This window comes from Populus nigra, chromosome 19 (genome assembly GCF_951802175.1).
Source record: "Populus nigra chromosome 19, ddPopNigr1.1, whole genome shotgun sequence".
Taxonomy (NCBI): Eukaryota; Viridiplantae; Streptophyta; class Magnoliopsida; order Malpighiales; family Salicaceae; genus Populus; species Populus nigra.
In genome coordinates, this window is record NC_084870.1 from 7166922 (window position 1) to 7188533 (window position 21612).

A 21612-nucleotide genomic window follows, 5' to 3' on the forward strand; every position below is an offset into this window, starting at 1 on the left:
AAAAACGAAAGAGTTACCCTAATATATATACAAGGGTAAGAATAATGAAAAGACTTGGAATGAACTATTAGTTAGTTCATTAAATTAAATTTGAATAATATAATAAAGAATTTTCTGAAATTAAATAATATTGTTAATTGATAGTTTAATTTGTAGACATCGTATAACATTTATGATTAATAATACCTGGAACGACGAAGTTATAATAACCCTTTAATCCAAAAAACAACGAAAATGAATTGTTAAAACTGCTAAATTCTCTCTTTGCCATATCATTTGGAGAAACATCCTCCTGTATTATATAAACTAACTACAGCACAAGACTCGCTCAAAACAATGAGCTTCGCCCCTATGAAACAAAAATACAAGCCTCTAATTTTTAAGTTTGACCAAGATTAGTGCACAAAAACAGCTGTTATCTTCCAACAACAGCTCCACCCAACCCCTATATATATCACCACCATGCCACGAATATTTTTCAGGCTGCAAGCTCTGTATCAAAGCAGGTTCGGCAAAGTTTTTTCTATCGCTATCGAGAGGTTATTTTGCCGTTTCACTGCCTGAAAAACAGCGATGGAAATGAAGAAGATTGCATGCGCTATCCTCTTCGCTGCTGCCTCCGTGATTGCAGTGATGGCTGATGAGGTTGCTGCTCCTGCCCCATCACCAGCAAGTGGTGCATCAGCTAGCTTGCCAATTGTTGGTTCATTGGTTGGCGCCTCCCTTGCTTCATTCATTGCATTGTACTTGCAGTAAATTGTTCACACCTCAAACCAATTAAAGAAGGAGATGGGGAATCAAGGAGCTTGAAGAGAGGAGAGTAAAAAGATGTATCAAGATGTTCTAGCTTAATTTATTTTCTTAGAATTTCTTTTTCCATGCAAAGAATTGCGGAGAATTTCTCCTCTTTCTAATTCGTTTGATTCTCATGTTATCAATTTTATAGAATTCAATAAAATAACCAACTTTTGGTGGAAGTTTGTTAATTTTTTAGTGTATTTAATCTTGGATTAATATAATACGCTTTTGTGCTCAATTTCTCTCTCTTTTGTTAGGCTATTTTATGTATTGGGTATTTGGGTTGATGACTACTGTTTTAATTTCCTTGATTATTGATTGTATAAAAAACAACAAAGAGCAAAAAAATGGAGCAAATTTTTTATTATTTGCGTTTTTGAGCTTTCTCCCACAACATCAGTTTATTCCGTGTTTATTTTTACGGTTTAATCATGTTAAAAATAAATTTTATAAAATAAAAAATATTATTTTAAAATATTTTAAAATAAAAAATACTTTTAAGAACAATTTATTTGATACAGCTCACAGAGGATTGTGCTTCATATGTGCCGTCTTTGTAATCAATGAAAACAAAGGAATCTGGGTCACACGCTTCATAAACAATTAAAAAGGTAACATTACATCACGTGGCATCATCTACTATTCACATGAATGACAGTCTGCTGCCTCCTGGACTCATCTTGATGCACACATGTGAACCATGCGTTGAGAGATGAAATGGGGTCACCAGGCATATCTCCCTGTAAATCGCAAGAACTACTAATAACCCGCATTGAAGTAGCGAGGATACTATATATTTTTAGTTTTCTTCTGGGCAGCAAGTAGTTTTGGTAATGCCCTCTATGAAGTTTTCTTCTGTTGCTTCTCTTGTGCTTCTTGCAATAGTGTGCTAAAAAATCACTGTCCTTGCTTTCGATGATGCTTTGGCTCCCTTGCCAGAAATGGCTACCGGATCAGCTGTTTCTTATTCGGCTGCGGTTGCTGCTATGGCATTCTCTCTTATGTAAACTTATGTATTTGGGGTCATCCTGCATTAGACTCTTCGTGGCTAGAATGTGTGTTTGTGTAGTGACTTTTATGTATTTTAGGAAAATATTACAATACTCTTCGCTTGAATTATGATGATCTTCTGATGCTATTCAAGAAATCGAAAGTGTTGTTCACAATCTTAAAAATCTAAGCAAAAATAAAGGGTTGAATTACTCGAAGTGGAACACTGGAGGTGAGAGTATCGACTGGAAAACAAGAATCGGACCAAGTATCATAAGAGCCCGACCGTTTCTTATGGCTTTTCTATAAACAAAGCTTTCAGTTTTCAATGTCTGGGCTCTAGGGTTTCCACGGCCCAAAGTTTTGAGTGCAGGTGTTGCTATGTTTTATTGGATAATTTACTTCCAGGAGAACCTCATTAATTGAATAAGTTCTTGGGAAAGTGAATCTGAAGATTTGGGTTGGGCTGGATTGGTTGAAAAAGAAAGAATTAGGCATGGCCTCAAGCTCTGCAACAAGTCAAAATCCATTCGTTCCACTAACCACCATCGCTACCCGATGTATTTCTGCACTTCAAATCAATAGCCACCGCAAGATTTCTGGTCTTAGACTTTAGAACACACCACACCAGTATGGCTTCCGTTGTGATCTCACGTAGACTCTCTCATAAGTTACTAAAACCCTCTCCTTCCTCGTCTATTTCCTCCCTTTTCATCTCCCATGGACCCCAAAACCACCCTTCCCTTGATTCTAATTCCGGTCTTTCTCAACAACCAACCTTAAACACTAATCTCAATATCTCTAATTCCTTTTCAAGCTTTCCTGCTCGTTACTCCACTCTGAAACACCAATCACTAATAGATCCAAAACCCCCAAATCTTACTCTCTATTTTATTAGATCGGACTCTCGTACTAGTACTAAAACCAGAGGTCATGACTTTACTCGTTCTAGTTATTTCTCCGCATCTGATATCGAAAAAGCCCAAAATCCAGCTAAAACCCCTGATTTCAATCAAAAAGGTTCTATTTTTACAAAATCCAAGGATTCTAGTTTGGATAGTGAGCTGAAAAATCCTAGATTTATTAGGTTGTTGAACCTTAAACCCAGATATTTTTCAAGTTCAAGTTCACCATCAGAATCCGATAAGTCCCAAAACCAAAGCGAGCATCCAAGCCAAATCCCTGATCTCAAACACCAAGAAATTGAGGGACCAACTGTAGAAAGGGACCTCTCAGCTTTAGCCAATGAGACCAGAGAGGTTTTGGAAAGTATGATGAAGAATATTTATGGTCTGAGCAGAGCTGTTGCTGTGCTGGGTCTGGTTCAACTAGGACTTGGAGCCTTGATCTCTTATGTTACAAAAGCAACTCCCATGACTGAGGTGTCAATTCAAAGTTTTGTGGCTTTCGGATTCCCTTTTACATTGGCCTTTATGTTGAGGCAATCATTGAAGCCAATGTACTTCTTTAAGAAGATGGAGGAGCTAGGAAGGTTGCAGATTTTGACTTTAACACTTCAGGTTGCTAAAAATTTGAATATCTTCTTTGTGAGGGCTCGTGGGGTTTCCTTTTTGTGCATTGCGGGGATGTCAGTTGGGCTGTTGATCACTTTGTTGTCAAGATGATTTCTTCCATTTTGATTTTTCAAGTCTCAGTTATCATAATAATAAATGTTAATTCTCATGGTTAGATTTTCTTTAAGAGTTTTCACATTGTTGTGTTGCTATACTTCCTAAGATGTCCCAAACAGAAGATTCATGTTATGGTGGTCGCGATTTTGGGTACGAATGTGCCTATTATTTCTGGCCAGGTCTATTTTGGACTTTGCTGTTGAATACAACTCTTATGTCACAGATTCGCCATCATCGCCATTTTGAGCATGGAAGTAATGATTTGAATTTTGATAGCTATTAGGGAAGTCTGAATGGTATCGTCGTTACTTGTATTTGTAGACCAATTACGGGATTTATGCTTTCTAGCTCCTTTGGGAATTCAGCCTTCGTACAACTCACCTTCATGGGTATAACGGTTTTGAGTTTTTAATCCCGTAGACATCCATTGGTTGATCCAATAATATCCGCCATGTCTGGACTCCTGGTTCATTTGTTAGACAGGTGTTGTTCAAACATCCAAACAGGTTTAAATAGTTTCTTTCCCTATAAACCTGCTCTGGCGGTGGACAATGCAGAAAGATACAGGGACTAGAAAGGATCATGGGTTGGGTTAATGGTTTGAGAAAGTATAGCCCGGAAAAAAATATAGCATGTTTGGTGAGCGATTGCTGATATTTGTCTAGACACCGGACCCCGATTTCTTGCATACGCCATTACCTCCAGTGTGTGACGCAGGAATATTCTTTAAACTGTCAGTGATAACTATACTTTAATGATATGCTATTTTCATTTAAATTTGCTAGAAACCAGTTCCATCCATGAATTGTTGATTCTAACAACATCGTATATTGATGGTAATTGTTAAGTTGTGCTTACGATCAAGGTTTAGGTGCAGAAATTGAATCTCAACGCTGTCCAGAAAATTTGAAATTGCAGAAAATTCAGCCACACTCGAAGTTAAAAAGCACCGTGTACGTGCATTCTAAATTGTTCTATACAGTCACCCAAGAAGAAACTTTCTTCGTAGAGTAGATGTTTTGCTGGTGAAAATAACACTTGAAGACAGGAGCAGAAACTGAAAAGGTGTCATCTAATGGGGAGTTCTCGTTTTTGAGTGAGTTTGCAACATTTTATGGAACCTAAGTCCCTTGACCTTGCAGATCTCTCCTAACATGATCTATTGGAATATGGATCATAGAGACATTTAACGGATCTATGATCATCAACGGGTGTGATCCTTTGGAAGGTACCAGAACAAAACACCAAAGCCAGTCTCCTTGATGCTACGAGTTTGTTCCCTGCTCAAATAACACCACCAGAAGGAGACTGTTTTGTAGGATAAAACTCTCATAGCCAAACAGCCTTGTATGAAAACCCCGAGGAAGAATTGTTGGAAGTAAAATACTGGTGCCACCAAACTATCTAAATCTGGCGGCACAGGCTTGGTTGCTGTATAATACAAAGCAGATCTCGATGCTACTGTACAAGTAGAGGCACATCCGATGGGCTGTCAAAGATTTAACGCGAAGAGTGACTATAAGAGCTACGCAAGAGATCAGCAAGGCACCTATCTGGGTGTGCTACTGCTATTGTAGATGTAACCAGTAGATCTAGGAACTTTGGAAGTTTTGGCATGGAATTATACGAGAGGGTTTTCTAACTGAATGATTTCCCCACCGGCTTCCTGTAATGGCTTCCTGGACCAAGTTTGATTTAATGGATAGCACGCAGTGAAAAAATATACAACCAAGGCAAAAACTAAAGACTACATATCGCCTTCCTGTGTAAAAGTTGGAAACAAGTTCACCAACCAACCTAGGAGATCTTCAAGTATCACATGAAAGCAAAGCAACGAAAACCCCTGATGTTTTTTCTGTTTTTGGACATACTAAAGAGAAGGTGAGCACATGCTCTAATAACAGCAACTTAGTCAATTCTTTTTCTTTTTTTATTTGTTTTCTTTTTCATTCTCTTTCTCTTTTTTCAATTAAAAAAAAACTGAACAAAACAAAATCCCTCAAGACAAAGGTATCAACTGTTTCCTTCCTATTCACAAAATTCAATCTCATGGTGTATATAACTCAGGGGTGGGACAGCTTTGCGAGAGTCCCAGGTATTTTTCCGATTCAGATCCAGCAAACTCCAGCCCCTCCAAAAAAGAACCCCAAAATATTTGCTAAAAGAAACCCTCCCTGTTCACTACACTTCAAATATTCGCTAATTTTAGCATATGTCCTCCATGTACAGAAAAATCTTAATCTGAGGATGAGGATCTGTGGATTCATCTCCTTCCTAGAACCAAAAAATCTGCCAGAGTTCTGATTCAGGCATTTTTATGCAACCTGTTCCGATCAAAATCTGGATGTTCAGGGAAAAGAAAACATGAACTGTCAAACTCCAGCAGTACCCGAACACCGATCTGGTTTTGGTTCTGTGCGGACATAGGTGAGACTGCGGACAGAAGGGGAGACAACACTGCTGCCAGAGACTGCAGCACTACTCCCAGCTGGAGTAGCTTGAGCATCTCGCTTCCACTGCAAACTTCTCGCACCAGGTTTCACATGGAGCCGAGGCCTAAATGCAGCAGGAGTGCCTCTTGGAAAAGCTGCTCTAGAAAACCTACCAGCAGTATACGAAGATCCACGGGCAATGCGGGGCCATGTTGTAATAGGATTAGCTTCTTGGTTGGAAGAGCTTCTCTTCATGACCTGCACGACAACAATATTGTTAAGATGCCTACCAAATCTTGGAGAAGACTCCTAAGAAAGTAATAAAATGTGCATCGGTTCCAACAAATTGCTCATCAAATCTAAATCCTAGCTACCATCTTTTCAAGCTAAAATGAAAGCATGCTTTAAGTTCTGATTGCTCCATAGAAAATAAGATGCTTCCTTATTATCAATGAGAATTGAAAACAGCAGTTTTAACGCTTCATCTACAAGCAGGCATGTGTGACTCTACCAGCTTGGACCACGTCTCAAACTTGATCGCTCAATATATGCTTGTAAAAGAACTTATATGCTTGTAAAAGAACTTAGGCCTTTCAAAAATATATTTAACCGAACAAATCTCAACAACTTTCCATCATGGAGTCATTCGATGTACTTTTGCGATACTTTTCATTTATGAATGTATGCATGCACACAGGCACTTGCAAGCCCCCACATGCACGAGAAGAGCACACAAAGTGGCTGCAAGAAAACTTGCAAAACAACAACTAAGTCACAGCCAATGAGGAGCAAAAGCACACAAGCGTGGTTCATTTTTTCATCGTAAATATTGACATCATAACAAAAAAATCTTCCAGCTAATGCAGCCATTGATTTAACTTTTTCAAATTTTGGCAACTTCATCTATCTATCAAACCAATAAACAAAGTTTGAAAAAAAAAGGAAAATGCACAGAACATACTCCTCAACTGACAGACATGCAAGCAACAAAAAAATAAAGACACCAGAACAGAAAAGACCACTGCTTGTAGCAAGATAAGATGGTCTCTATGTTCATCACCTTCAGAATACGTGACATAAACGAGGTGCCATCAAGAGACAATGCATTGTCTGCTGCCTCTTTGCGCATAAATTCCACATATGCTGACCTGCATAGTCATGTTGACTTAGCCCCAACAAAAAACAATTCAAAGAATTGCTAAGGAAACAGAGCTGACTAGTGTAAAACAACTCACCCTGTTGGTTGTCCTGTTGCTGCATCAGTTACTATAACCACTTTGAGTACGTCACCAAACTTGTTAAAATGCCGAGACAGACTGTCCTTAGTTGCAGCAAAATGAACCTGTGAATAGAGCAGTGAAAATATTACCAGGATACAGTGATGAATGATTCTTCAAAGCTACAGCTTGATGCGCATCAGCACTTACATTGCTAACAAAAATGGTTCGAGAATCAGCATCTTCTAAGGGGCAACCTGCAGTGTATGGACCTGAAGAATCATCCAAAACAACCTCATTTAAATATTAAAGAAAAATGGCCATAAGAAACAAGCAGGACACATATCAGAATGGCGACCTTCTTGCCATAGATGAGTTTGAGATGATGTCAACCATGAAAAACACCCAAATGGGTTAACTCCATAAGTCACAACTAAACTAACATAAATTTCATTTCATATTAGAACAACAGATTCAATGGCACTTAGAAGATTCTATAGAACTGACCGGATGCAGATGATGGAGGCTTCTGAGGTTCTTGCTGAATATCACCAGCAGGTTTTGCCTGTTCATCATCACGCCACATAAAAAGTGTCATCAGTCAATGCAAAGGAGGAATGGCAAGTGATTTCATAATAGAAAAGGCAAGAAGGATAAAGAACCCTGGCAAACGAGACCATCTTACATTTCCATTACCAACTGAGACAGGCTTGCTAACCTCCTTCATTAGCTTAGCACCAAATCTCCCAGCATTTCCTTCATTATTCTGAACCGATTTCTGATTATCCATTGCAGCATCCCTGGGTTCTTGATAATGAGGTGGCCTCCATGTATTCACATTCACAGAAATGTTTACTATTTTAAGAGAAGTGTTTGCAGCTGACTGATCCTTAGCTAAATTGTATTTTGACATGAGTGCATCCTCACCCTTGCTTCCGTAAGATGTGCCAGTATGAGAAACATCCATAACCCTATGATCTACAACATTGGCATCATCATAACCTTCATTATCAGACATCAAATCAGAAGTCAATCCAGCTTCATGCTCCATCATATTCATAGCCCCTGCATGTCCACAGTACTTGCTTCTTTGAGGATAGTTTGAGTGGTTTTGCTCCTGAATTCCATTAAGTTCTTCATATTTGTCATCTTCAACAGCGGCATCTCTAAATTCAGTGACTTGTTCAGTGGTCAATGATGCATCCATATCACGACCAAGCCGGTCAAACACACTTCCTGAAGATTTAACTTTTACTACATCTTCAGCAGCTTCTTGCACAGCTTTTAATACAGTAGCCATGGGGTTTGGAACTCTTGCAATTGACGAGAGCCTCCTAGGACGATCAACCAATGATGTGTCTTCAGTACATGTAGACACTACTGAGCGAAGACGCTTCAGCGAGGGTTCTTTTACCATGCCAGATGGTCTCAAAGTTCTGACAGCATCTCTCACTGCAAACTGAAGTAGTCGTCGAGGAGCACGACTGGTTGCTTGAGAAACTGTGTCCCTCTGCTAAAAAGCTTGTTAGTGAATGTAAAATTTGATGATCAAGGTACAAAGCTCTTATTTTCATTAAAAAAGAAGAAGAAGAAGAGAGAGAGAGAGAGCTTGAGTATTGAAATTATATTAAGATTCACAGCATGATGGAATCTAGTATTCAAAATCAGATGAGTAGGTATGTCTATTGCTAACCCTACCACCAGCAATCACACATCATACATCCTCCAAATTTTAGTTAAGAAACATAGTTCCCCAGGTCTGAACCACAGGGAATTATTTAATCTATTGTGTGTAAATTCACTTTAACAATTGAAGTTTTTTTTTTCTTAATGTGGAAACCCTGTGCAGCATAATGTGCAATAGAAGCTGTTTTATAGGCTGAGTGATGGTAGAAAATTATGGCCTCAAGTTTGTAAGCAAAGCAGAAACATAAATCTCCTAATTTCCAACAAAACATGAATTTGTGTAACTTTATTATGATTTTGGGAGCTTTAGATTATATCATAAATCTCCTAATTTCCATTCTTGATTTTAAGAGCACCCGTTAATGCCCATTTAGATAAAATAAAAATAATTAACTTTTAGGCCATACTACACAGTCAAATATGAAAGAAAAACTAGAAATCCAAACCTTCACATGTTGTCGCTCATCATGCTGACTCCTTTTCTTCTGCTGTGGAGGATGGGGAGATGTAGATCTTCTTGCACGACTGACTTCGCAATGAGTTTTTTCCTCCTGATGAATATTAACAACCACAGAGCTTCGAAGAGGAGGCCGGTGGTTCACATCTCTCACTACACCTTTCCATTCTCTTTTATGCCGGCCTCTATATGAATTATCAGGCTTCACTTTTTGGGGTTCAGAATCCATATGATGAGATTCATTCCCCCCAGTCTGTTCTGCCAGTGTGGGATTTGTTCTGGCCACTTCATCTGTGCCAGTCTCCTGAGGCTGTACATACAAATCCAGATTTGTAGCCAAGTGATCCCACAGCCTGTTAAAAAACAAGTGATCTCTTTATACAAATGGGAATGACTTAAAACAGAGTTAACAATAATATATTTTCTACAATATCAAAGGCATCAATAACTGGAATGAGAATCAAATTACCAGGATACAAAAGACTCACTGTCATCCCCCAAAAAAACATTCAATTCATTTCTTGCTTCTTCCTTATCCCTGCCATTTCTCAGCAAGACAATTACATATTCCTGCCAAAACATTTATATTTTAAGCATCGAGGAGAAAATTGTCAAACCCTCTGCTGAACCATGGAATATCGTAATAATAGAAATGTATTATGAATGTGCTTTTTAAGACAACTAATAACTAACAGGACTTAAAAATACTAAATGTGGTATCAATAACAAAAGAACATCACTCTGGAAACAAATATGTGATGTATAGAACTGACATTGGGAAGAACTTTTAGGATTAAACCTTTATAAACAACATAGGAAAAAATATAAAGGTAGTTCCAAGCTACTCAAATTTATAGACAAAGTAGCACAGGTGCAGTCTTAAAATTAGTTTTATTTTCTGAAATTATTATTAAGAGTATTACCATGTGACTTTTAAAATATTTCCTTAGGTTAGGTTTTGTTGCATTGATAATAAGACTAGTGTATTCTTTTCCTGCAAAGATCTAGGGCTTTAACTGGTGTAAATAGGCTGCTAGGACTATTTTTATATTTATCAATCTGTTCAGATTTTAGAGTTTTCTTGGTGAGCCGTAAACCTCATTATCTTGTTACAGCTTCAATTTTATTCATATCTTAACCATTTTTCAGCTGTAAATGCTGTTTTTTACTGCTTTTCTCTTCTCAACCTATGTCACAGAATCTCTCAAAGCATGTCCTGTAACATACATCAACATCTAAAAAATACACAAGTGCATTGGCTTCCCACTTCAGGCCAGATTCCAGCTCAAACTGTACATGATCCTGACCTAATACCCAAAACTGTACCAAATTCAGAAAATTAGTCCCGTAGTCAAATCACCCAAAAAAATAAATGAAAGCAAAAGGATCCTTGTATTTTTTTTTATACATAGAAAAAAAGAACCAACTCAGAACTCCATGTCCAGTCTGAATTAAATTCCTACGTGTACCTGAGCACCAATGAGAGCAACATGACACAACAAAACCAATTTATCAACACTTCATTCAGCTAAATGCCGGCTCACTTGATAAAGTCCACTCAAATAACTGAACAGTCCCATGTGAATAAGGCCAGGCAGCTAAAAATAATCTCAAGTACAAATTCTAAATCCTGCAAGGTTTTGATACTCCTTACCTTTTTTTCATATTCATAAACAACGTATTGCCTTTGCTAACTTCTCAATGTAGTACAGAATTCCAATAATCATGTAGCATGTTCAACCCCCATGAGACAATGCACTATCATGTGCACAGTCATTCATTTGAATCTTACCTTAGAGCAAAACCTTAAAAGTTTCCACAATCTACACATAACCAATTTCCTGGAGGTAACCCTGCTTTATTGCAAGATATTCAAATTCATTAACCTCAGCCCACATGAGGAAATAAAATATGTCATTGCAAATAAAATATTTATGCAATCCACCCACAGAGTTCCTTGCAGCGATAAAATATCAACCATCAACGAGACATCCAGAATCATAATAGCCTCAGATAAAATTCCAAAATGCAAAATCCCTAAAAACACCCAGAGGGTTGGACAGCATTCAACGAACTATGCACACCGAAAATGAGGTCAATTTACAAAAATGTTTGGCACATTTCCCTCACACAATTTTGAACGTTCTCTAGTTCAAAAGCAAACATGTAGCAATTACAGTTTCACCATTTATCTTCTCGCCTACGCGCTATCACCAATTATCTCACCGTGCATGTCCACATAACCAGTGACATTAACAAGTAACAGCTCTAACAGATTCTAAATTTATGTCATTTTCACCTCTCTTAATGTTAGCCCAGCAACAGCATTTTCCACTACATGAAAAATCACAGGATGAAATTCCACAAATACCTCTCCTGAACCAGTTCATAGCAGCATAAACTCACTTCAACTTTGCTAGACTCAATCCCAAACTAGTCGGGATAAAATGAACCCCATCATTTCATAGAAGGAAACAAAAAATAACACGATATCTAGACTCCAAAACTAGCCAGTCAAATTAAACCCTAAAGAATAGATTCACTGCACGCGAAATTCAAAATTTCAAAGAATACAAAAGCAACGAAATTTATTATTCATATACTCATACATAAATTCGTACCACAAGAACATCGTCAGTGTAATCGCCCATAAACTCCTTGAGCTTCTCGCTAACTCTATCTCTCAACAAAGCGGCTCCATCTCCACTGAAATTAACCCTAATTTTTTTATCCACGCTTCCCATCTCTCTCAAACAATCAGAAACCCTGATTAAATTTTCCGGCTATTAAATCGCCCGCAAAAAAACAATGATTGAAAGTCTACGATTCTGAAAACACACCCTAAGTTTGAGGGTTTAAGCGGCAATAAAAATTCTTCGACATTAATAGAGATGGTGTCATAAGTAAATGCGGATGGGTTAAGATTTTCTCGGGAAAGTGGGGGAGAATTATGGGGTTTCATGGAAATAAAAAAACCCCAGAGGATTTTAAATTTCCGGAGTTATGGCAGGGGTGTGGAATTTTTAAAAGAGATAAATTTCGGCATGGGTTTTTTAACGTTGCACTGGATTCTGTTATAGCGAAATTATGTTTTTGCCTTTCAGTTAAAAAAGAAAAGAAAAGGAAGTCTTGGTGTAGGGGCAGTTTAGTCTTTTCCACTTACCCATTAATATTGGATGGCATATTTATCTTTTTTAAAAAATAAACAGTCAAAATATTTATTTAATCTCGTTATCAAAAAAAAAAAATTAAAGTGGTTGATTAATGGTATATTTGACTTTTTGCTTATTAGATATAATAAAAATACAACATACTTTAACATGACACTTTGCCACGTTATCTTGAATGTGGGTCTGATAAACATGACAGATTTAAGGAATTTGAACTTGACAATTAGCCCAGTCCAAGATCATGTAGGTTTGGTAAACATATTAAACCTAAACCGCTTGGACTTAGCAATTAGCTACGTCCAAGGCACTTGGATCTAGTGCTTTACTGAGTCTAAGGTCACATGAGTTTGGCAAACAAGTCAGACCCAAGACACTTGGACTTGACAATCAGTTAAATTTAAGGTAATGATCATCCTTCCTGGCATGTTCAGGAGAATGACTAACCTCTGTGTGATCTAATCTCAGGGGATAACTCAACATCTATGAGCTTGGCTATATTTAACGTTTTAAAACTCTAATATCCTCACATCTTTTCAGGTATATAAAAAAACTTTAAGGACCCGTCATATTTTTATCTAACATTAATATAGATGTACAGAATATCCATTCCTCATTAAATATTATCAGAGTAATTACGCTGTAATCATTTCTTTTCATAAAATGACAAAACTCATGAGTTATAAATATACCATGAGACATTCAGAACAAATATTCACAATCTTCATTATCTACTGCATATATATTTTTAGAGCATCTCTTTCTAAAATATTCATGTATTTTCTCTCTCTAAAAAAATATTCATTTAAGCATCGGAGAGTTCCCGCGCTCGATCAAATGCGATCTTTTGCAAGTACTAACCACGAGTAGCTTTGACCTACCAAGAACCAGATACAAACTATCAACTATCTTATTTTAAAAAAATAAAAGAAATTATTATGACCATTTGATTAATTGATTGTCCAGCACGAAAGCCCTATTCTCATGCTAGTTGGATTTTTGGAACATCATCAATTTCAAAAGCATAACAATATATTTTAACCAGGTATAATTTAAATAAAGATACAATACAATCATTAAATATCAAACACTCTTTTTATCCCATAATACAATACTGAATAACATAGCAACACAATACAATACAGCTTATTTATACTAAATTTAATTATATCTTTAAAAATATATGTTTGTTGTATTGTTAATATTAAAACCTTCCCATCTATGTTCGGATCAAATGAGCATATAAATGAATTTTCATGCACACACCCATTATTAATAATAAAAAACCTTGATTAAAATGTTAATATAAGGAAAATTGATAAATCATTGCGTATCATATACTAATATCTATATTTTAATATTACAAATAATTTATGTCTCCTTCTACGGCAATCAAATGTTATTGAAAATATCCTTTGCTTAAATAAAATCTATATGGATGGTATGAGGTATAAACATATAAGGTGCATGATATAAAGAAAAGGTTGGTGTGATAGTATTAGCATTAAATTTATGGTTACTTTTTTTAAATAGTTATTTTTAATTTTAAGTTTACGTAAATAGTATCCAACGAATATAGCATAAATACTTTCATTTTTAAATGAATAAAAACTTTAAAAATATTTTTTAATATTTGTTTAACCTCTCAAAAGAAATAATAAAAGCTTATAAATCTGAAGAAGCCAAAAGTGATGTGAAAAATTGAAAATTAAAAGGATATAAATCAGTAATTTAACTAATTTGAAAAATGTTTTGGAATGTAAATATTTTTTATTAGCCTTTTTAGAGTTTTATTGATAGAAAAGAATAAAGCGTGATGCAAGTTTTGGGGGATTTAGAAAGCATATTTTATATTGTCTAGTGCTTTCCATGATCCACAAATAAATATACAAAGAGCATCGGAGCTAGTATTTGTTTTAGAAATTCGATTTGTTTTTAATAAAAAATCACTAGTGTATCAACTCCCAATCCAACCCTGACCCAAGGAGAAGATGGAGACAAAAAAAAAAAAAAAAAACTACAACAACTCGATCCTTTGTTATTGAACTTGTAAATCGATCGGGGTGTACTTCACGAACAAGGTAGATGAAAAAAATAAGGAGTTATTTTACAGAAAGAAAGAAGAAGAGGAAAAGAAAGCAATGGTCACTGATGCAGTGTTAAAAAACAGAAGTATTTATAGGATAAGGTTTTTTGGCGGTTGAATTATAGATTGGATAGGTGTATTTATAAATAATTCATTTCTTCAATGTTAAAGTATACTTGTAAAAAATACTTTTTAAAGTGTTTGAAGACTCTCAGATTATAAAATTAGAAACTTAATAAAAACAGTAGTGATAAAACAGTAGTGATAAAATAAATTAGAAACAGTAGTAATAAAAACAGTAGTGATAAAGTATATTCACGTGGCTCGCCTGTCGTAATTTGTAATCATATCCTCTGTAATGAACTTCTATTGGGTAATATCTCACACTTCCTCGTATAATGCTCTTATATGCCTTTAAAGAGTTGGTGCAGGTGGTGAGGAAAATACACATGCACACATTCTTTTAAGATCGGAAGAGGGCTAAGATGTCCTAACAGGAAACTAATTCCATATATGTCTTCAATTACAATGGACAAACATCCTAGCAAAGTAGAGGAGAAATAATGCAGACGAAAACCCAAAAGAAAAGGGTATGAGTAGCTGCTCAATCTGCTCAACGTTTGGCCTCGTTATAGACCAAGGACATCGCAAGTTCTCACTTCTGCTTATTGTCCAATGACACGATTATTACAACTACAGTGAATTTCCATCAAACAATCAAACTTCAAACTCTAGACTTCTGCTCTGATCAAATAACATTCTGCCACGCATACCTTCTCGATAGAACCTGGCGCATTGCGATCATTTACTCTGCCACCATTTCTATGCGATATATACGCCACCTCAATCTTCCTGTTTCAGTCCCCTCTTCTAACCAACCACGATTTCCTGTTTGTTTTAGGGTCTCTCTCTATTCTAATCTCATATATTTTTTATGCAGTGAAACATTTTTCTGTTTGTGTTCTACGTGTACTGTCTGAATTTTGTTCGTGTTTGATATTTTAAGTGAGCTTAATTAGCAGAGTTTAACACTGTTTTACGGTTTGTTGTTGCAGGGGTTTAGGTGTACTCACCTTCGAGTAACTTTTTTTGGATTTGGAGTCACCAGAGGTAACGGCTTTTAAGAAATTATCTTCCCCGTGCCAAGGTAAAGTTTTCTTCACTTCTACACTTCTGAAACTATTAATTAGGTATTTGGATTTTCGATAGTTGTAGTTGAATTCAGTGAAAAACAAATTTTATTTGAGTGGCTTTATTTCTTGATTTTACATAAATTTTGTTGAATTTGAGCTGTTGTGTTGGATGAAGTAAGTTTTAACCTCTAATCAACCCGCCACCTTGTTTTTGGGTTAGTGTGGTCCTATCAGAGTTCATGCAATGGTTAGATTTCCTTGGTGGTTTTGGATTGCTTTAGACAATCATATTTGACCTGCAGTTGTTGATGCTTCTCGATTGCTTAAGATTATTATTATTATTAGGAACTTATTAGACGTTGGATATCGTAAGCTGTCAGACCTTTCTTGATCTCATTCATCTCGGATTTGATTCCAGGTCACTTGATTTAACTTCATTCAGATTAGATAGCACCCGTTATAGCTTGAGATTCTAAATTGTTCTAGTTTTGTTTCATGCAAAAAGCTTAGAGGATATGGTTTGATAAGTTGCAGTAACAGTCGATCACATTAGCCCGTCGAGGTTTTGGTGATACCTGGTTATGTTCATCGAACGGATGATGCTGAAAATGTTTGGATTCACTTCATAACGGAAGAAAACGGGGAAAACTTTCTGAATCCCCTTCAGTTTTTTCAAAGATTTTATTCTCCTATATTCTCACGCTAGTTTTTCGAGGCAAGGATGTGTGTCTTGCAATAGAACCTAGAGTCAGACATGTTTTAATTAGAGCGTATATATATAAAGATGTAAACATGATTCCTGGTTTAGATAGGCATGAAACAACCACCGTGAATGTGTTGTTCTTGTTCACACAACGCACAAAACCAATGATGAAGGCACGTAGCAGCCTACTCAACAAATGAATGTCTCAAGCAACTTGCTTCTCGTCCCCTCCCCTCTACTTTTTAAATCTACCATATTGAAGAAATTTGTGGTACCTGGAAAGTAGACGTGTATGCTGACAAGGAACTGATTAGTAAATATCAAATGGTTAGAGCCCTAAAAATAAAAAATAAAATGTCTTTATTGTTTTCGGCTGGACCGGGTCCAGTCCAAAGCTAAATGCACTAAACTAGATCCGACCCAGTAAAAAAAATTAAATTTTTTTTATTTTTAATTGTGTTTTATTCGAAAAACTAGTGTTTAACATTATTCAATGATACTATATAAATTAGACAAATATCGCTTGATGACGGATGTATTTCATACGTGATGAAATTATAGATAGTTTAATTGAACAATAAAAAATATTTTATATAAAATATTATTTATTTCATGATGTAATAGCAATAGTTAAATCTACAATATTTAAATTAAAAACCATCAATATTAATATTTAAAATTATTTTATAACCTCAATTTTAAAAACATTCTTAGCCAAATATATTAAACTACTTTTTGTTCAGCTTCAATTTCAATCACAGTTTTAACCAAACATCATAAATATCAAATCACCTTCAACAAAAAGTACTTTTTATAAAATAATTTTTTTCAAATCACAATCATAAAAGTTAACATAATACCAAATCTTAATAAAGAAGGACAAGTGAATTCATGTGGAGTAGGCTAGTCCTTCCTTGTTGTTAGGGATAAATTTGGATTTTTCTGAAGCGTGCAATTTAGGCCCCATTTGTTTGCTAGAAAATAATTTTTTTTTGAAAAGTAAATTCTGGAAAAGTGAATTATTTTTTGATATTTGGTAGTGTGATAGAAAATAAGTTGGAAAACACTTTCCAGTATTTTGTTATGTTATGGAAAACGAGTTGAAAAATAACTTATTAATGTTTTATTTTTTCAAGTTTATTAAAATAATGAGGAACAAATCTTACAAATTAAAAAGTTGAATAAGAATGAAATTGAAAAAATATATAATTTCATAAATTATCTCAAATAAAATAAATAATAATCAAAATAATAGAGATAAAATCTAACAAATAAAAAAAAATTAAAGATGAAAATTAAAATAATAATAATAATCATTTCATAAATTATTTCAAATAAAATAAGTAGCAATAAAAAGAATAAGAACAAAATTTGATAGATAAAAAATTTCAATTAAAAAATGATAAGGGAAAAGCAAATAGCAATTATAAAAATAAGGACTAAAGTTAATATAAAAATCAAATTATAATGGATGAAATTGAAAAAAAAATATTTTTTAAAAAATATATATAGCAATCAAAAGTTTGAGGACCAAATTTGATATAATCAGCAAATAATATGACATTTCTAAATTTTTTCATAACTTCCAGAAAGTGTTTTTCGCCCAAAATAAAAGGAAAACACTTCCCTGAAAACCAAGCTAAATTTCTTTTAACTTAAAAGTGTTTTCTGTTTATTAACTTTTCTAATGACAAATAAACACAAGAAAATTTTAAAAATAATTTTTAAGAAATCAATTTCCGTCAAACAAACGAGGCACCAGTTTTATTGACAAATAGATATATGGGGCCTCTCTTGTACTGGAGCTCAGGTTCATGTGATGTTTAGAATTGATGTTGTAGTTGTTTTTTTAAAGGGTTTTTGTTTTAGAAATTGATTAAAATAATATTTTAAAATTTAAATTTTTTTTTAATATCAACACATCAAAATGATTTGAAAATATAAAAAAAATATTAATTTGAAATAAAAAAATCTCTATTTAAAAAAATAATAATTAAAGAAGCCTTATTTTTTTTTTATTAACGTGGGTGTTCGGGCAAACTTATGCGTACCTCAACTAATCTCACGGGTCCTGAAATTAATGATCATGTAAGCTTTCAGTGATCCTAAGATTTGTAAAACTCAAACTAGTAACTTTTAAAAAACAAACCTAAAATTGATTAGTTGAAATATAACTCTTAAATTTTAAAGGGTACTTAAAGAGGATATGTTTATGGCCAATAAGATTTTATTTTTAGGCCTATCTTATTAGATAAATCGTGTTTTTTAAAAATTTATTTATTTATTTATTGCTAAAAATTAATTTTTTTATATCTTTTGAATTGTTTTAATACACTAATCTCAAAAATAATTTTAAAAAAATAAAAAAAAATATCATTTTAATATATTTCAGCACGAAAAATACCAAACTTCCAAAATAATCTTAATATTAATAAAGAAATTAGAGGCAATTGAGCTGTTAGTACTATTTAAATTGTATGTATTTTTTATTAAAAAATTATTGTTTCAAAATAAATAAACATTGTTAAATTTATAGGAATCTCAAACAAAAAAAATTCTTTGAATCTCGATCAAAATTTGGGTTATAATTTATGAACTAATTTAAGGTCTCTCTAAAGCGACTTGAATCGATTTTATCCGAAGGCCGACCAGATGACGATTTCATATCGACCTCCTGCTGGTTCTGCTCTTTTTAAGAAAGGAAACCAGCCTAGTGCCACATTCACGTGTAGCCAACCATAATGCCTCGCTTTCAATCCTTCAACACGAACCCGCCACGTGTGTTCAATTGATGCACGAATATGAATCCGAACCGTTCAAACTTCTTCTTGTTTGACTTCTCACAGCCAGTCACATCAGTTGACCTGTTCAAGTGGTGGACCCACCGATAACCTTCCAAGCCCTTTGAATCACATCAGTTTTGTGATTCTTGATGTCAAACAAAGCTTTCGGCGCCGTTTGGAATTCCGAAAGGCGTTTTATAAATTTTTTTTAATATATATATTTTTAAATTATTTTGATGCATTAAATAAAAAATAATTTTAAAAAAATAAAAGATATAATATTTTAATAAATTTCAAAATAAAAATATTTTAAAAAATAAAAATTATTACATTTCTAAACATCTCTTTAAATGGTCAAAATCTAAGAGTTCATGCACATATTTCAAAAAAAAATTGATCCTCAAATTAGCTTCCAGCATGATCATTTGCACAACAATAAACCAACATCAATTAATATTCAGCATCCCATGCATAATGCTCTTGAAGTTTTTTAAATTCCTTGTTTTATTAATTTTCATGGATTAAATTATTTTCTTATTATGACTCATGTATAAAATTATAGTTAATTTTATTTATTAAAAAACAATTATTTAAATAATTTGTATCTTTTTCATAAATAATTTATTTTTTCCCCAAAAATATACATTTTATGTTTTGTAAATTAATGAGATATGTGACAAAAACTCCAAAATCCAGGAAAATAATGGGTATTTCTAATTGAATGAAAATAAGTATGGATAGTTTAAAAAAAAATGCCCAGATCAGTCGCGTAACAAGTTTGTTTGCTGTGAAAAAAGTTTTGCTTGGTGGGAAAAAAATCGTTTTTTAGGTAATGTTGTAAAATATGTCATAAAAAATTGTCAACGGCAAAATATTTCTTAATCATTTCATAAAGTTTATGGATTGAAAGATATTTTTAATTTATTAAATTATAAAATAATATTTCATAAAAAACTACCAATATTATCAATAATTTCAATCATAATCTTAATTACTATATTATCATCGCCACATCCTTCATTTCTAACTTAATCTTTTTTGTCTTTATCATTATTATCAGATTAGTATTATTATTTTTTTAATACTATTAACCAGTAAAATTATTTTATTATCATCATATTTTATGTATCATTACTTACCAAACATTATAAAAAAAATCCATGGAAATTTTTTTTAGTTTCATGAAAAAATGTTATATATACTTGGCTTTGTATTTTGCTAAAACTCTTGTGTGCTTTCATAAATTATTTTATTCTTAGAACATAAAATTAGAAAAAGATGTTTTACTTTAAGCAAAGCAATTTATTTTGGAATCAAATTTTAAAAAATCTTCATCTAAGAATATTTTTGGCAGCGTGGTAGGGATTGTTTTTCAAATAATTTTTTGTGTCGAAATACATGTCAATGATTTTTTTTATTTTTTAAAAATTATTTTTGACATCAGCACATCAAAACAATCCAAAACATATAAATTATATTAAATTTTAACAAAAAAATATTTTTTTGAAAACATGATTTGCACCGCATTGCTAAACGCTTTCTAATTATTAACGATGAAAACATTGTTTTATATATGCTAATGATGGTTTCAACTTAAAACTTAACACAGCACAAAGCAGGATTGAAATCAAAGGACATGACAATAGGAGATAGTTTTAAACAAACGTGTCCTAAGCCTCCATTCAGTTAAATTGAAGATTAAAATCATCAATCATTGAAGGATATTATCTTTTCCTCCCCTTTTTGGCACAAAAAGATGTCGTCTTGGATACTCTAAAACGGGTTCGGAGTGCATGTACATGGAATGATGGTGTCTCTACCGAACTACGAAATGTCAAAAACAAGGAAACACGTTAATAATTGATGAAAAAAACTACAATATTACTATTATTAGTATACACTAATGACTAATCTTTTGCATTTTTTTCCTGGTTTTGTTAAAACCTCTATCGAGCCCTGGTCGCGTGTGAGACTAGATGTCAGGTGAAATAATGCTCATTTTACGCTAATTATAATATTTCCAAATAAATAAATAAATGTAGATGGAGTTTAATTTCATATTAGTCGTAACAAGACAAGAGACTTCATTAATTAGATGAAGTTTTTACTCGGCACATGTTCTTTCATGCGTAGAGCATTTTTCTAGTAACATTATACTGTTACTAGCCATAATCAGCCCATGCTAATTTCACGTTTTGCACATTTGGAAGCTAGATCACACGCGTACAGAGAGGGTTACAGGCGATTATGTAACAGGGACCCACGCGTGTATGCCACGTAGAGCTCGACAGGGACTCGAAGGAAAAGGCGAGGTGGGGCGGTCAGTCCGTTTGGGCGGCTTAAAGCCTCCCTGTCACCATTAACATCCAAGAGGGGTCCGTCACATTGTCTGCGATGCCAATTTTACCACCCGTCAAGATTTTTGCAACGCGTGGATAAACAGGTTTTTTTTGGTGCAAGAGAAAGGGATATGGTGTCAACCAGGTGTATGTTACCGCTAGCAAGAGTCCAATCCAAAGGGTTGATGAT

The 21612-nt window shown here is 34.1% G+C and overlaps 3 protein-coding genes across 4 annotated transcripts; 2 read left to right on the plus strand and 1 right to left on the minus strand.

The window, feature by feature from the left end:
- The first annotated feature begins 278 nt into the window (after positions 1-278).
- LOC133679107 (arabinogalactan protein 23-like) lies at positions 279-977 on the plus strand. Its single transcript, XM_062101617.1, has one exon. The coding sequence runs from the start codon at positions 574-576 to the stop codon at positions 754-756; it is 183 nt and encodes a 60-aa protein (XP_061957601.1). The 5' UTR covers positions 279-573; the 3' UTR covers positions 757-977.
- A 617-nt stretch (positions 978-1594) lies between these two features.
- On the plus strand, positions 1595-3489 carry LOC133679992 (uncharacterized). The gene has a single exon (XM_062102763.1). It carries the CDS (start codon positions 2421-2423, stop codon positions 3411-3413), a length of 993 nt encoding a protein of 330 aa, XP_061958747.1. The 5' UTR covers positions 1595-2420; the 3' UTR covers positions 3414-3489.
- A 1929-nt stretch (positions 3490-5418) lies between these two features.
- LOC133679991 (uncharacterized) lies at positions 5419-12279 on the minus strand. 2 transcript variants are annotated; one of them, XM_062102762.1, is made up of 9 exons: positions 11833-12279; positions 9681-9781; positions 9201-9564; positions 7754-8578; positions 7576-7633; positions 7279-7340; positions 7087-7193; positions 6912-6999; positions 5419-6109 (listed from the first exon to the last, which is right to left on the minus strand). In XM_062102762.1, exons 1-9 carry the CDS (start codon positions 11953-11955, stop codon positions 5792-5794), a joined length of 2046 nt encoding a protein of 681 aa, XP_061958746.1. In that variant the 5' UTR covers positions 11956-12279; the 3' UTR covers positions 5419-5791. The 2 variants fall into 2 exon arrangements, with proteins under 2 accessions (XP_061958746.1, XP_061958745.1); XM_062102761.1 differs by having other exon boundaries at positions 7754-8581.
- Between the last annotated feature and the right edge of the window lie 9333 nt (positions 12280-21612).

Coding starts and splice junctions, on each gene's coding strand:
- LOC133679107 (XM_062101617.1), top strand. CDS start 574: ATGGAAATGAAGAAGATTGCATGCGCTATCCTCTTCGCTGCTGCCTCC.
- LOC133679992 (XM_062102763.1), top strand. CDS start 2,421: ATGGCTTCCGTTGTGATCTCACGTAGACTCTCTCATAAGTTACTAAAA.
- LOC133679991 (XM_062102761.1), bottom strand. CDS start 11,955: ATGGGAAGCGTGGATAAAAAAATTAGGGTTAATTTCAGTGGAGATGGA. Junction 8,582..9,200: donor ATGAGCGACAACATGTGAAG/GTTTGGATTTCT, acceptor CAAGCTTTTTAG/CAGAGGGACACAGTTTCTCA. Junction 6,110..6,911: donor TTATGTCACGTATTCTGAAG/GTGATGAACATA, acceptor GTTGTCGTGCAG/GTCATGAAGAGAAGCTCTTC.